Source organism: Saccopteryx bilineata, chromosome 2, assembly GCF_036850765.1.
Source record: "Saccopteryx bilineata isolate mSacBil1 chromosome 2, mSacBil1_pri_phased_curated, whole genome shotgun sequence".
In the NCBI taxonomy this organism is placed as follows: Eukaryota; Metazoa; Chordata; class Mammalia; order Chiroptera; family Emballonuridae; genus Saccopteryx; species Saccopteryx bilineata.
The window spans coordinates 42,152,563-42,168,118 of NC_089491.1; the positions used below are offsets into that span (position 1 = coordinate 42,152,563).

Genomic DNA, 15,556 nt, shown 5'->3' on the forward strand with positions numbered 1-15,556 from the left:
ATTCCCTGACCCCCTAATTTTTGTGAGCTGTATATTTTCTTAGCGGGGCTCTTTGGAAGATTAAATGACTTAATAATATTTGTAAAGCACCCAGGCCAGTGTCTGGCAATAGGCCAGTACTTGTGTATTCATAATTATTTTAAGACCAAGTCCTCACAGAATCTTGTGAATTTAAATGCTTTAAAGCAGAGAAATGAAAACTGTCACATTTTTCTCAACGCTCCGGGGTGTTTGCTGGTCTCAGGCGCGGTCTTCGTTCAAAAATTCGAGTCTGATGCCTCCTTATCATCCTTTTAGATTACACACATTTTTCAAAACACCACTTTGTATTTTGTTTCCGTACAACTAACACGTACACAACCTAAGGAAAAAGCAAAGCATTTCCCTTGACCATACTGAAAGCTGCATGAACAGCGAGTGGATGCTTAAACGCTGGCATTTCTTCTACAGGACAGGCAACTAAGGCCTTCCTGAGACCTTAAATCTCTCGCAACTACCAGAAAAAATACCAAGAGCGCCAGGAGGCCTCAGACGCAGGCTGAATTTGCCCTGGATGCAGCCAGAAGCATCCAAGGGAAAGCCGAGCTGCGGAGCCTACTCCGGCATGCGGCCGCGCCCGCATCGCACACAACGCGTGTCTGTCGGAAAACGAGAGGCGTCCTCCCTAGGCCTTCCCGGTGCTTTCACAGCCGAGGAAAGAGGGGACCTAGGCGAGGCCAGCCCGGAGTGAGGGTGGCCGGGGCCCGTACGCTAGCGGATGTTTGCAGCGAGATGGATTGCCGGATTTCAGGAAGGTTAACGCACAGCGGCGGCGGAAATGGGCGGAGCGGCGTGGGGGCGGGGCTGGCAGTGGGCGGCACTTCGGGAGCGGCGCGCGTTTCCGGCGTGAGCGGCGGAGTTCTCCAGTGGGGGCACCGCCGGCTCCCAATCGCGCACAATGAGACTGCGCTGAGCGCCGGAAGTGGGGCCGAAGGAAAACACCGAGAGGGAACCCAGCCGGGACAGAAAGAGGCGGAGGAACGCTGCGGAGGTGGTGAGTGTCTCATTTTCTCTCGGCGTCCCTCCCACACTCGCCTTGGGGGTGGGTCTCCTGTAGGTTCCGTGGTTTCTAAGCTGGAGGGCAGGGCGGGCCTCGCGCCCAGGGGTTACGTTGGCCCCATTCTCCGCTGGCCTCCTTGCCCCAGTTAAGCCTTCAGGCCCGCGGGGAGTGAGATCTGGGTTCGAGCCCACATCTTCACTTTGTGTCAGACTTGGCGAGGGCAGAAGAAAAACGGGTTTGGGTGGAGGCACTCGGCCTCGGTCCTTTGGCCAGCTGGAGGGACCTCGGAACCCATCTAGGGAGTAGGTCACTTCCTGCTTCCTGGTACCCGCGGTGGCTGGGTGGCCAGGAGTACGGGGACGCTTCCTCTTTCTCCGCCTCCGGTTCCAAAGGGTAGAAGCGGAGGCAGATCGGGGGTGGGGCCATCAGATGGGGATCGAAGGGGAAACATTGCAGTTGTTGACAAAAAAACCAAACTTGTTTGGGTTTGGAGAATGAGAACTGGGGAGGGTAGCTGGACTTGTTTCTTGGTCGGAAACCCAGCCCCTTTGACTGGAGCGGAGCGTTAGTCGGGAGTCCTGACCCTCCGTAGCCCAAGCGATCGAAGCCCGTCGTTCTGAATAGTGGTGGTAAGGTGAGCCGAGGGAGGCCTCGGGGTGCGAAGAAGGGACGGAAACGTGGGGTTTTGAGGTGTATATACTTCGTTCAGAGAAAGATTCGGTGTCTTTGTATAACACTTAAAAGTAATTTGCCAACTTTCGTTTTAAAGTCTGTTTGGGAGTTTTCTAACTATAAGCTTGGGCTACAGGGTTGTTTTGTTTGTTTTTATTAAGAGAAGCGTTTTTGTCATAGGTAAAAGTCTCTAGACTATAGGGAGCTTCCCTTATTCACAGATTTAATCTTCATGTTAAATAGTAAGTACTAATTTTCATGAAGACTATCATAGAGCCAAGCTTCCTGACTTCTAGTGTGATGCACTGATTATTGGAATGTGTTGGACGTTAGGGAAAAAAAGTTTCATATAGGCTTGTGAGCATCTGTCATTACATGTGTGGTATTTTGTACACTTGGTAGGATAGCTTGTGGTAGTTTGAATTTTTTTTTCTCCACAAAATGCTTTCTTTCAGGTGCAAAGTAAGAAAATTGAAGTCAAAGACAATGGGAGATGCAGCAAAACCTTATTTTGTGAAGCGCACTAAAGACCGAGGGACTGTAGATGATGAGGATTTCAGAAGGGGTCACCCTCAACAAGATTATTTAATAATGGATGATTATGCTAAAGGACATAGCAGTAAAATGGAAAAAGGCCTTCCCAAGAAAAAGGTGACACCAGGGAACTATGGGAATACCCCTAGAAAAGGACCATATGCTGCTTCCAGCAATCCATATGCATTTAAAAATCCAATTTATAGTCAGCCGGCTTGGATAAATGACAACCACAAAGATCAGAGTAAGAGATGGCTATCTGATGAACTTGCTGGTAATTCAGACAGTCGGAGAGACTTCAAACCAGGACCTAGAATTCCTGTTATAAACCGACCAAAAAAAGACTCCTTTCAAGAAAGTGAAGACGGATACAGGTGGCAAGATGGAAGAGGTTGTAGAACTGTAAGGCGACTATTTCATAAAGACCTGGCCAGCCTAGAAATCATGGCAGAAGTGGAAACAGGAAGCCACGGTAATTTTTTACAATTTGCCAAGTTACAACCCCAAATCAGCAGTGTCTTTTTCTTTTCATCCAAATGAATTCTATTATTTTCAGCAATGCAGTTCAAATTTTTTGTAGTTTCTTCTTATTTAATGTGATTATTTTAAGGATTGCAGTCATGATATTTGGGCAACTTCGCTGTGGATTAGTAGTCCCTTTAAAAGTTTCCTTTGCCACGAGGCTTATTTTACTTTAGCAAAAGCACCATATTTCTCATTGGTGCTTCATACAGAAGAGGGTGATCATATCCTCCTGGAGAGTATATCGTAATTTATGAGTGATTTATATCTAATTTCTAAATTACATATCACAGTTTTGTATTTGAATAATAAGTGTATGCATAATATAAATGACAGAATGTGAAGCTTAAAGTCTTATTCATTCGATGTAAAAGCACATATAGACTGCATATAACTCCTGCCACAGAGCGATAGGAGGTATCAAGGTATCTTCCCCTCTCCCCAAAAGTAAGCATGGCTAACACATTGAGAGACATTAAGTTTAGAAAGTCAGAAATACATATAAAAGCTTTGCCTTTTAGTTTCAGTAAAACCAAAACCTTTTTCTGAGTGCCTTACTTGCTTGATAATAATTGTCCCAAAGTGATTATACATTTTTCTAAAAGGTGAATAGGTTTTGTTCATACAGCAATGATACCTATAAACAGGAAATTTGTTTTTATCTAATGGGCAATAACTGAAAGGAAGTAAAGTCATAAATTGCAAGGAAAAATAAAACAATAATATTTAGTCTGAAAATGCAAAGTATGCTTAGAAAATTATGCTTAGAACAATAGTCTATTAAGTTTATTGGCTTGTAAGCCTTTTTAATGGCCATATAGAATGGGTTGCAAACCCTTTTTTTTTTTAATTTAAATGCATTTAGACAATGTTGGCACTTTTCCTTCATGTTATCTCATATTAGTGACCTGGATAGAAGACTGAGTAAGGGAAAAGTCATGTTCTATCTTTAGAGGGTCTTATGAAAGTATTAAATGGGAGAAAAGGTATTACTTTATAAATGCTTTGAGTCAAATGGCCAAAACAGAATAAAGTATCAGAAAGGAATCAAATAGTAGGGAGAGCTCAAACCTTAATCTCATAAATCTTTAAGCAATAAAGAACTTGAAAGAATTGTTTGATGAGTTTCTCTGTCATGGTATATCAAAGGTAGAATCACGATCTCACAAAGCAGGCAGCAGTGGCTCAGAGAGGCTAAATTTATCCAGACTTGTTTATGTAGAATGGTAAATGAGGAAGTGAAACTGAAATTATGTTCTGTGCTGCTCTGGCTATTAACTCAGGGTCACTCACTGTACCTGGGGTATGACAGAGGGAAACTGAACACATTTTGATAATTTCTGGGCTTTCAGTTTATGTTGTTGTTTTTTTAACAGTTTGTGTGTTTTAAGAACTTGTATATTACTGTGTCCGTGGGACATTGACATTTTAATTCAGTTACCAATAGTTGGTCTTTTAGAAAAGAAAATACAATTTTGAGCAGTATTATAAAGATTTATAGATTTATAGATTTACAACCAGAAAGATATTAAAAGGAACTGTTTACATACCAAAAAACCTCTTATATATATTTGTTTAATCTTAAAAGTTGATTTTAATTATTTTTTAATAGAAAATACATCTTTACTGTCTTTTTTATATTTTATTTTTATAGAGAGAGAGGAAAGGAAAGAGAGGGGAGGTGGAAAGAAGCCTTCATTTGTAGATCCCCTCAATTGTGCATTCATTGATTGCTTCCTCTGTGTACCCTGACTGGGGATTGAACTGCAATCTTGTCTTTTTTGGGGACGACCTAACTGACAGAGCTAACCTGCCAGGGCTTACTTTCTGTGTTTTTTATTGAAAGCAGTCCAAATCCTATGTTTTTCTGAAATATACAGGTTTATGCTTTCACAAATGCTAAATGAAGGACTTTTCAGTCTCTAATCCTTGAAAATCTTCATACAGGAAATATTAAGCTTTGGTATAATATTGCTTACTATAGAGAGAAAATTAAAGTATGAACTTTGCACTGCACTCAGAGATTCCTAAAAAGGATCTCATTAATAAAGGAACTAAAATTTTCCTTAAATCAGAATTGTCTTAATGAGGAAGGGTCTTACTGAATGATATGAGAAGATGTAATGAAATTATCTTGAGTTGATTTGTTTTTAATACTGTTTTGCTGTTCTCCATTGCCACTTGTACTTTCTTCCTCAAATATCCTAGATTGCCAATGTAACGTTTTGGGACAATGCCAGTTAATGATCTTAGCTGGAAAACATCCACTCAAATACGCATGTCCTTTGTGAATGGAAATACAGTCTATATGTAAATAAAATATGGGATACTGTATATAGAGAATTCTTATTACAAACAACCTGGTATGAGCCAGGTAGTCTACCTCTCTCTGAGTAATTATGGGAATTTTTTACCAATACCCAGTTTTGCCTTCTAAGATTTCCAACAGAGTTTTATTTGATCGTTTTTACCATGCAGACCTGTGAGACTCAGTTCACAAGATTATATTGCCTTATCGGGTCTGGTCTATTCTAGATGTGCATGGGTACGCTACAAGAAGGAATTTTAATTCTTTTTCGTTTTTATATTGATAGAAGACTGAATTTAAGAATTCCATCTATGCTTTAATCTCTTAGTCATGTGTCCCTGGACAAGTTACTTATTTTTTTGGACCATCATTTCCCCCATCTGTACAATGGGGATAATTTTAGCATCCACAACAGGATCACTCTAGGGATTAAACAAGGCTGTGCATGTAAACAGCTTGCATTGCATCCGTCACATAATAAAATACTGTGTAATAATAGTTGCTGTTGTCTTAATCAGAATTTCTGCACTTCTCTGTATGAAAACAATAAGGAGTTAATTGTGTTCTTTGGAGAGAAATTGAAGTCATTCTTTCTAGAAAATGATAGTAAATACAGATATGTGTAGAAGCACTTGTGATCAGGAGAGAGGAGGGTTAAAAAAGGAATTTGATTCCATATCATTTAGTTTTGTGAACTAATGGACTTTCCTGATGGATATTGCACATATTGTAAATTGTTGTAACTCTCTAATGAGTGTTTGCCTAAGAAATTTCCTTTCTGAATACTGAAGTCAGGTGCAGTTATTTAAAGTTTGTAATGATAAGCAAATTAAGTGAAAATAGACACACCTCTAAAGTAAAAGAAGTGCTTATCTCAAAAGTTTAGGCAGAACAAGACTACTATCCTTAGAAGATTGATAGTTTAATTGGGAATAGTGGGAGTGTTTAAAAGCATGTATTAAAGTAGGCTTTTTTTCTTCCAGTGACTACTTATCTTTTGCTGTTTTCTTTGATCCATTTTGATTGCTTTTTGTAAAAAACTATTTGGCCTGACCAAGCAGTAGTGCAGTGGGTAGAGTGTCAGCCTTGGACGCTGAAGACCCGAATTTGAAACCTCAAGATCACTGGCTTGAGTGCAGCTTCATCCAGCTTGAGCACAGGATCGCTGGCTTAAGCATGGGATCATAGATATGACCCCATGGTTGCTAGCTTGAGCCTACAGGTCACTGGCTTGAGCAAGGGGTCACTAGCTCAGCTGGAGCCCCCTGGTCAAGGCACGTATGAGAAAGCAATCAATGAACAACTAAGGTGCCACAACTGAGTTAGTTGATGCTTATCTATCTCCCATCCTGTCTGTCCTTGTCTGTCTCTTTTCCTCTCTCTCTCTCTCTTTCTCTAAAAAACAAACAAACAAAATATATTTAAATCAAACTGGCAACGTGCAGGGAAACAAGATCTCAAAATGCTCAGTATATCTCTCTTTTCTGACAGAGGTTTCTTTTTTACAATCAACTGATTGATTGTAGCTGCTATAGAAATAATAAGTTGCATGGAAACTTGACAGGAATGACCTCCTGGAGGTCATTGCAGCAGGCTTCTATTTTCAGACTAGTTCAGGGTTCCCCAAACTACGGCCCGCGGGCCACATGCGGCCCCCTGAGTCCATTTAACCGGCCCCCACCGCACTTCCAGAAGGGGCACCTCTTTCATTGGTGGTCAGTGAGAGGAGCACAGGATGCAGACGCAAAGTGCGGCGTCGCTCACGTACAGTACTACTTCTGGTGATGCGGGACCTACGCGTCACAGCTCTGGAAGCGTGTCATATCACTTGTTACGGCTAGCAGTGACAAATATGGAACCAACATTGACCATCTCATTAGCCAAAAGCAGACTCATAGTTCTCATTGAAATACTAGTCAGTTTGTTGATTTAAATTTACTTGTTCTTTATTTTAAATATTGTATTTGTTCCCGTTTTGTTTTTTTACTTTAAAATAAGATATGTGCACTGTGCATAGGGATTTGTTCATAGTTTTTTTATAGTCTGGCCCTCCAACGGTCTGAGGAACAGTGAACTGGCCCCCTGTGTAAAAAGTTTGGGGACCCCTGGACTAGTTATTGGTAAGCCATTCAGAAACTCTTCAGTCCATTTATCACAATTTTAATTGGGGAAATTAGTTTTAATTGCATGTGTTACTAATAGCTTTAATTTTAGAACTTAATATATAGAAGTTATCAAAGTTACCTAAAACAATTTTTACAAAGCAATCCCACAATCAGCCTCAGTTTCAGGGATTGAAAAGTTACAAAGTGTTAAACAAAGAAACAGATTATTGTGGATTATTGAATTTTTAGTTCAACTGCTAATTGTTTATTTTCATTGAAAGCCACAATGAAAAGGAAGATAAAATGGGAAATAGTTTTTCTCAGTAAATGAATTTTTGGCTTAAACTTCTTGATATTAATGTGTGGAGGAGGGGGGAGGAATTATGTGAAGACTAAATTTACATAAGTGATGGATTTTCACTCCAGGTAAGAATGTAGTTGCCTGACCAGGCTGTGGCACAGTGGATAGAGCATCGGACCGGGAGGCGGAGGACCCAGGTTCAAAACCTCAAGGTCACCAGCTTGAGCGTGAGATTACTGGCTTGAACCCAAAGGTCGCTGGCTTGAGCAAGGGGTCACTCACTTTGCTGGAGCCCCGCCTCCCCCCCCCCATCCCATCAAGGCATATACGAGAAAAGCCAAAAATGAACAACTAAGGTGCCGCAACAAAGAATTGATGCTTCTCATCTCTCTCCCTTCCTGTCTGTCTGTCCCTATCTGTCCCTCTCTCTGACTCTCCCTGTTTCTGTAAAAAAAAATGTAGTTGAGGTCCTGGCCAGCTAGCTCAGCGGTAGAGCATCAGCCTGGCGTGTGGAAGTCCCAGGTTCGATTCCTAGCCAGGGCACACAAGAGAAGCGCCCATTTGCTTCTCCACCCTTCCACCTCTACTTTCTCTCTGTCTCTCTCTTCACCTTCCCGCAGCCAAGGCTCCATTGGAGCAAGTTGGCCAGGGCACTGAGGATGGCTCCATGGCCTCTTCCTCAGGCACTAGAATGGTTCTGGTTGCAACGGAGCAACCCCCCAGATCGGCAGAGCATCACCCCCTGTTGGGCTTGTCTGGTGGATCCTGGTCAGGCACATGTGGGAGTCTGTCTCTCTGCTTTCCCACTTCTCACTTCAGAAATATACAAAAAAAGAAAAAGAAAAAGAAAAATCTAGTTGATTTCTGAGTTCTTTGGAAATATATTTATTGTCCATCTTTGTTGATATTGTTCACTTATAAAAATGAAAGCGAATATGGATAGTTTTCATTAGAATAACAGGTATATTTACAAGTATACTAGAATAGAGTAGGTATATATACAGTATATATTATGATATATTAGGTATATTAAAATTATAGGTATGTTTGCCTTCAGAGGATAATTTTTACTATTGCTTGAGTATTCTTAGCAATTAAATTACATGATAAAATTAAATTGTATAATTGAAATAGAATTCTTTTTAAGTTTTCCAAAAGAATGATTTCTGTGAATCTAGTGTATCTGGATGAGGTATTTAATGAGTATTCAGGCATTCTGTCCATGGGAGAGTTATCTCTTTCCTTTTGCTTTGTGTTTAGATGTCATTCAGATATTACATGATTTCATTAATAAATATATAAATTCTGCTTTTACTCAGTGCTGTTATTTAATATCATCAACAATATTTTTCTTCTAACTTAAGAAAACAAGAAGCAGAAGTCCAGACCTAAGAAACCACGGAGAACGAGAAATGGGGAAAGTGAACTGGATGGAGACTTGGAAGGCCCTGTGATTGACGAATCTGTGCTTTCACCAAAGGAGCTCCTGGGTTTACAGCAGGCTGAGGAGCGGTTGAAGAGGGACTGCATCGACAGGCTGAAAAGGGTAACTAACATCTTGTATTTGTGAAAATCTTTGTTTTCTTTAAACTGTGTTTAGTAATTGGGAATATGTGCTCTGATGAATTAGATGTCCTACTTTGATTAGTATTGAAGCACTATAAACAACAGCTGATACAGTAGTTTGATTTAATGAATTACCAAAATAAAAATGACTGTTGGTATAGTGATATAGAGTGACAGTAACATTAACAATTTTAAAAGTGAAGGGGAAATCATCTTCTGGCTAATTTTTGTTGACCTGTAGTTTTGAAGATATATGTGTCTCTATAAATCTCTTCAAATTATAGCGACCAAGAAACTACCCTACAGCAAAATACATCTGCAAACTTTGTGATGTTCTGATTGAATCCATTGCATTTGCCCATAAGCATATCAAAGAGAAGAGGCACAAGAAAAACATTAAGGTAAGTTTAATGGAACCAAAACAAATGTTTACTTGTCAGTTGTTACTGTCTTCTTTGTGACTTTCCTCTCCTTAATAACTTTACTATTTATGTTATTGAATTTACTTGACCCAAAATACTTTATGCTGGTCAGATATGTTTTGCTGGGTAGTCCTGTGAATTTCCATAAGGGCAGTCTCAGGATGAATGAAGTCATTGCTAGGACCTCAGTATATGTCCTTATGTTAGTAATACTAAAGAAAATAGTTTGTCATAGCTGTTTTAAAAAATGTTCTTTTTTTGGCACCTTTTTCTTACTCCTGTCTTCCCTCTATTGTCACATTCTGTGCATGAAGATATGTGTTTATGTTTGATAACATGAAAACTAACACAGTAAAGTAAAAGGGAGGGCTGAGAAAAATATTCCAGAATATTCTACGTGGTATTGTCTCAGTAAATGGTAGAAAGTTAAAAATGTGTGAATTACTTTAATCTCACCATTGATCTTAAAAGGAAAAGCAGGAGGAAGAGTTGCTCACCACGTTACCCCCACCTACGCCCTACCAGATAAATGCAATTGGTATTGCCATTGACAAAGTGGTACAGGAGTTTGGCTTACACAATGAGAACTTGGAACAGAGACTAGAAATTAAACGTATCATGGAAAATGTGTTCCAACACAAGTTACCAGGTATTTTCTAGATTTGTTTTTCTAAGTAGCTACCCAAAAGTACCTCATTCATTTTTCCTAGTAGGAGTAATTTTCACCTAATAGAAATTGATTTGCTGTATCCTGAAGCTCTTTAATTTTTTGCATGTTTTTGTTTTTCCTGGCTTCCCCCAAGATAGCAGACTTTTACATGCATTGTTATTAAACCCGTCTTCATTAAAAATTTCCTTACGTTCTTGTACTTGAAATTAAATGCCCCATGTAATTGGAGCACTATGTGACTCTCATGTATATATTTGCTTACCATTCTCCCTATTTAAATTGACAACAATATTTGGGTTAAAATAAAGAGAATTATCCTGGAGTCATTTTCAGGCATCTGTGTCCAAAAATGGTTCTATTTAACCACACTTTAAAAAATTAAAACATCTAAATTGAGCTTTGCAAACTAATTTGTAATAGATTTTGTATACTGTTGAATTCATTTTCCATGTTATGTCTATGGAGCTATTTTTTAGAAAGTTCCACAAGTGATTCTGAACCACAGCTAGGGTTGAAATTACTATTTACATTATCACTATATTACCCACAGAACTATTTGTTCTGCTGAAAGATCATTACATATAGTATATCATTCATATTCCTATATGCTTTCATAAAAATAGAGGGCAAGAATCTGCTCATTTTCTTTTTAATAAGAGAAAATTATTTAGAAAGGCTGCCCATTTTCTTTCATTATATAAGTACCTCACCCTTTATGTTGTAGATAGTTCCTGAAAAGTAATTTGTAATTTCAGTAATTTTTGCCACAGACTTCCATTGTAAAATTGAGGGTATTTTTTCATAGGAAACTTTTAAAGCCCAAATAAATCACTTGAGTTAACCTGAATTCAGGGAAAAGCAAAACAAAAAAACCCAGAAAGTTCCCTAATGAGCAGGGATAAATTTTTTGGCGCAATAGTGATAAAACATTGAAGGAAACAATTCCATAAATAAATATAGGCAGTATGCATATGCATACATTTTCCTCTGAAAAGTGAATCATATGTTGCCTAGCATTTGAAATTTTATCAGTTATATAATTATTTTTCAAAAGTTTTCCTAAAGAGATTAAGGGACTATATTAGGTTAAATGTTTTTTGTTTATAATGTAATGAGTATCCATATTAAAAAGTGACTTTATGCTAAAGGTCATCTTTATGATTATTTGTTTACAAAAACATGAACTTTATAGTAATTTACACCTGTATTGTTTTTCTCTAAAAGGTGAAATGTTTGCATTAATTCTTTAGTGTACTATCTGGTTTATAAAACAAAGTTAGGCATTTCTTTTTGACTTTCACATTTCAACATGTAAATACAGCATTGAGATCTATGCCAGTGGGGCTTTCTTGGCAGACCTGCCCTGTTGCAAATACGTTGCTTCCTTTCTTCACAGAAGTACGTATTAGACCTGTGGGAAGGAGCAGAGCAAAACAGATAAAAATGATAGCAAGTAATATTTCTGCACAAAATGTGAAGTGATAATTAAGAAATTTTTTAAAACATTGTTTACAACTGAAAAGAGTAGCCCTTATGTTAAAGCGCAGTCAGTGCAGCCTTCCCTGTTACATAAAATGAAGGAAGAGTAAAGAATCTGTCCTTTGTTTATGCCAAACTTGAGCACTGTTTTGCTTTTGTGTATAGTTTTAATTGATAGTTCCATTTCTGAAATAGCAGTATTCCGTTATAACTTTCAAGAAATTTTGCTTTATTTATGACTTTTCTTTATTTAATTTTTTTAGAGTGCTCTCTGAGACTGTATGGGTCATCCTGTAGCAGGCTGGGTTTCAAAAATTCGGATGTAAACATTGACATTCAATTTCCAGCCATTGTGAGTACAATTTGAACATAGTTAAGTGTAACGGTGTCAGCTCCTTTTCCTGAAATTTTCATTTTTATGTTCTTCTGCCTGTCTTCAATTTTAGGACATTTCTTTTCATACCTGATAGGTTTTCATACTTACTTTACTCTTTAGCTCTTTCATACTTCAAACACCACCACCATTCTTATCATGTAGATCTAATGGGGCTATTTAGTTCTACTAACTTGAGATTAATTCCAGTGGTAGGAAATAATTTTAGATTTTAAGCAGTGTGTTTATATATATAAACTTTTATGACCTGTGATTTGCTTCTGGGTTTCCTCTTTTATATACCTGCTTTGTTAGAATAATTATGCTTTTGAAAGAACCACACTTGACCTAGTTTCTGGTTTAAACATGCTTCAGAAAACTTCTGATGAGTCAGAGTTTTAAAGCTGGAAGGCACTTTAGTAGATTATCCATTTATCCATTGGTGGTTTCCATAGCCCAGTTTGCAGATGGTTCGTGCCCATTTACCTGGGTTTCTAGTTATACCGATTCCTGGGCTCCACCCCTACGTGTTCTGTTTTACAACCTCATTCTTTGCCATCCCTGGCTGGTGTACCTCCAGGATCAGCTGACCAATAGATTTTATTTTTTTTGTCCTTAAATTAGTATTAATAACTCACCAGCATATTTTGATCTCATACCATCATTCATTTAGCAAATTTTCACTGACTATGTTGTATTCCAGGCACTGTACTAGAGTCTAAGAGACAGAAAAGATATGAATGTTTCCTCATAGAACACATACCTAGTGAAGAAGATAGGTTATTGCATATATATATAATTAATTACAATGAGAGCTATGCAGGAAAACACAGGTCTGAGCCAGGAAACAACAAGGGACGTGCAGATACAGCAGTCATGAAGGTCCCTTTAAAGAAATAACATTTAGGCTGATCCCTAAAAGATAAGGGGTGTTGGGAGTAAAAGAAGTAAGTTGTGTCAGTGAAAGGGAAAACAGCATTTGCAAGCACCCTGAGTCAGTAAGTAGCTCGGCCTAGTCAAGGAGCTAAAGGGAGGATTGTATAGCTGTGGTGAAGGGACCAAGAAAAGAAGAGCATAAGATTAGGATGGGGGGCAATTAGAGTGGGGGCAATAGGTGGGATCTGTAGGCCGTGGTAAAGAATTTTATTTGACCTAAAGGAGCAATAGTTTGTTTGTTTGTTGATATTAGTGAGTGAAAGGAGAAGAGAGAGAAACATCAGGCTGTGCCTGTGTGTGCCCTGACCAGGGATCAAACCCACAACCTTTGCATCTCAGGATGATGCTCCAACCAACCGAGCTGTCTGACCAGAGCCATTCAGAATTTTAAGGTGGGGAATGACTAGATTGAATTCATGGTTTTAAATGGTTTTGGCTCCTCTGTGAGCAATGGTTAGAGAAAGGCAAGACTGAAGTGGAGACCGAATAAGCAATCTGTTGAAGTAGTCTTAGGAAGTGAAAGGTAATATTGTTAATATTGTTCAGTTTGACAACTTCTAGCCACAACTTTGGAGATATGCTGAGAGGCTAAGTAAAATTAATTAAGAGGTAACTCAATAGTAAGTCTCTTTTGCCCGTACTTGTCCTCATTTGGGACTCATGCTCATAACTCTGTCCCTGACCAATGTGTGCAACCAGCATAATGATTAATTTCTGTACTCTGGTAGTAATGTGCTTTCTAATTTGGATTACTTCAGATGACTGTCTATTATCTCAGTGAAGCAAAAGTACCTACACATTATTTGATGTGTTCATTGATTTATTTTCTAGATGTCTCAACCAGATGTTCTCCTACTTGTTCAGGAATGTTTAAAGAACAGTGGTAAGGCTAAATTATTTCCACATTTTGCTCTTAACTGTTTCTTTTGTGTATAATTTGAATATATCATTTCCAAACCTTTGAAAATAGAAAGTGATGGTTTTAAAATTATATGGGTAATATCCAAACAAAAGCCAGAACAAATGTTTACTAACAAATTAGAGTCTTGTTATTTGTTCTACTATGCAGAATAACCACTTTGTAAGTAAAGCTTTTAACCTAATAATAATGTCACGATTTATAAAGATTAAATGAGTTCTAGACCAAAACTAAAAAGACACAAAATATGTATAATTTACTCTTGAGGGCAAAACTGAAAGATAATCTGCTTATTCAATGGTTTAAATTAATGCTTTATAATGGCAAATAGGTGGCATGGCCCAATGCTAATTAATGAATCAACAAACAGTTTTCCAGGGAATGTCCAAATTGGGGCTTTATGGCTATTTATGCTTTCTATAGGTCACTTCCAATTGTCTTATCTCTTGAATTAGTCTTCCCATCCTTCTTGTTTAAACATCTAAATATGTTTTCTTACTTTAGTCAATATGTTTTTTGACTCCAAATATTTTAGTAGGTTTTGCAACAATTTTGTTTGAATAGCCTTTTCATATTTTTAATTGTTATTCATGAACCATCTAATTCAATAATATTGTCATTTCCAATCAGACATTAGTTTACAAACTCAAGGTTTTAAATTAATGTGATAACTTGATTCTTAAATATAGTACTTTTATCCTTTTCAAGTCATTTCAGAGCTTTACTTAGAAATAGTCTTTAAAAAGGCTGAACAGATAAGTCACAACCGGAACTTACACTTTATCTAGTTCTCTTTTTAAACAAGGGTATAATTAACCTACTTAATTTTTTTTCTTCCCTCAGATTCTTTTATTGATGTTGATGCAGATTTCCATGCAAGGGTGCCCGTGGTGGTATGCAGAGAGAAGCAAAGGTCTGCTTCTTTAAGCTGTTTCTGAATTAAAGATCGGCTTGCCAAAAGCACGTGTACTTCACTAAACTTTAGTGTCCAATCTCTAGAATGATAAGCGCCTGTGTGGCTAATTTCATAGCTTTACTACTAGCAGTCTCTCTATACTTTTGGCACCTGTGTAAAAGGAAACAGTGTTTTTTTTTGTTTTGTTTTGTTTTTTGTTTTTGTTTTTGTATTTTTCTGAAGCTGGAAACGGGGAGAGACAGTCAGACAGACTCCCGCATGCGCCCGACCGGGATCCACCCAGCATGCCCACCAGGGACGATGCTCTGCCCACCAGGGGGCGATGCTCTGCCCCTCTGGGGCGTCGCTCTGCCACGACCAGAGCCACTCTAGCGCCTGGAGCAGAGGCCAAGGAGCCATCCCCAGCGCCGGGCCATTTTTGCTCCAATGGAGCCTTGGCTGCGGGAGGGGAAGAGAGAGACAGAGAGGAAGGAGGGGGGGGGTGGAGAAGCAAATGGGTGCTTCTCCTATGTGCCCTGGCTGGGAATCGAACCCAGGTCCCCTGCACGCCAGGCCGACGCTCTACCGCTGAGCCAACTGGCCAGGGCCAATGTTTTATTTTTAAAAGAGTAAGATTAAAAGGAAAAAAATAACAGGAAGGAAGCATTTTGACCCATGTCAACATAGTAAAAAACTTTATTGAATAATTACTTGCTTTGATCACCTTAATTTGCCATCTTTTTTAGCAGCTTTTGTAGCATTGCTAAATAGCAATTAGTATAACTTCTCCCATGTATCTCCCTCTCTCTGAAAGT

General features: G+C 38.6%; 1 protein-coding gene across 6 annotated transcripts in view; it reads left to right on the top strand.

The window, feature by feature from the left end:
- The first annotated feature begins 883 nt into the window (after positions 1-883).
- The window catches only part of TUT7 (terminal uridylyl transferase 7), a 65,507-nt gene continuing 50,834 nt past the window's right edge, over positions 884-15,556 (top strand). For 4 of the 6 annotated variants that reach the window (XM_066256952.1, XM_066256957.1, XM_066256956.1 and 1 more), the window contains exons 1-8: positions 884-1,033; positions 2,167-2,717; positions 8,846-9,027; positions 9,332-9,448; positions 9,941-10,118; positions 11,882-11,970; positions 13,759-13,810; positions 14,690-14,759. In XM_066256952.1, coding sequence (XP_066113049.1) covers positions 2,198-2,717; positions 8,846-9,027; positions 9,332-9,448; positions 9,941-10,118; positions 11,882-11,970; positions 13,759-13,810; positions 14,690-14,759 — 1,208 coding nt within the window. In that variant the 5' untranslated portion in view covers positions 884-1,033; positions 2,167-2,197. Of the gene's footprint in view, positions 1,034-1,095; positions 1,674-2,166; positions 2,718-8,845; positions 9,028-9,331; positions 9,449-9,940; positions 10,119-11,881; positions 11,971-13,758; positions 13,811-14,689; positions 14,760-15,556 lie in introns of those variants that run through there. The other 2 variants (XM_066256953.1, XM_066256954.1) reach the window with 2 other exon arrangements.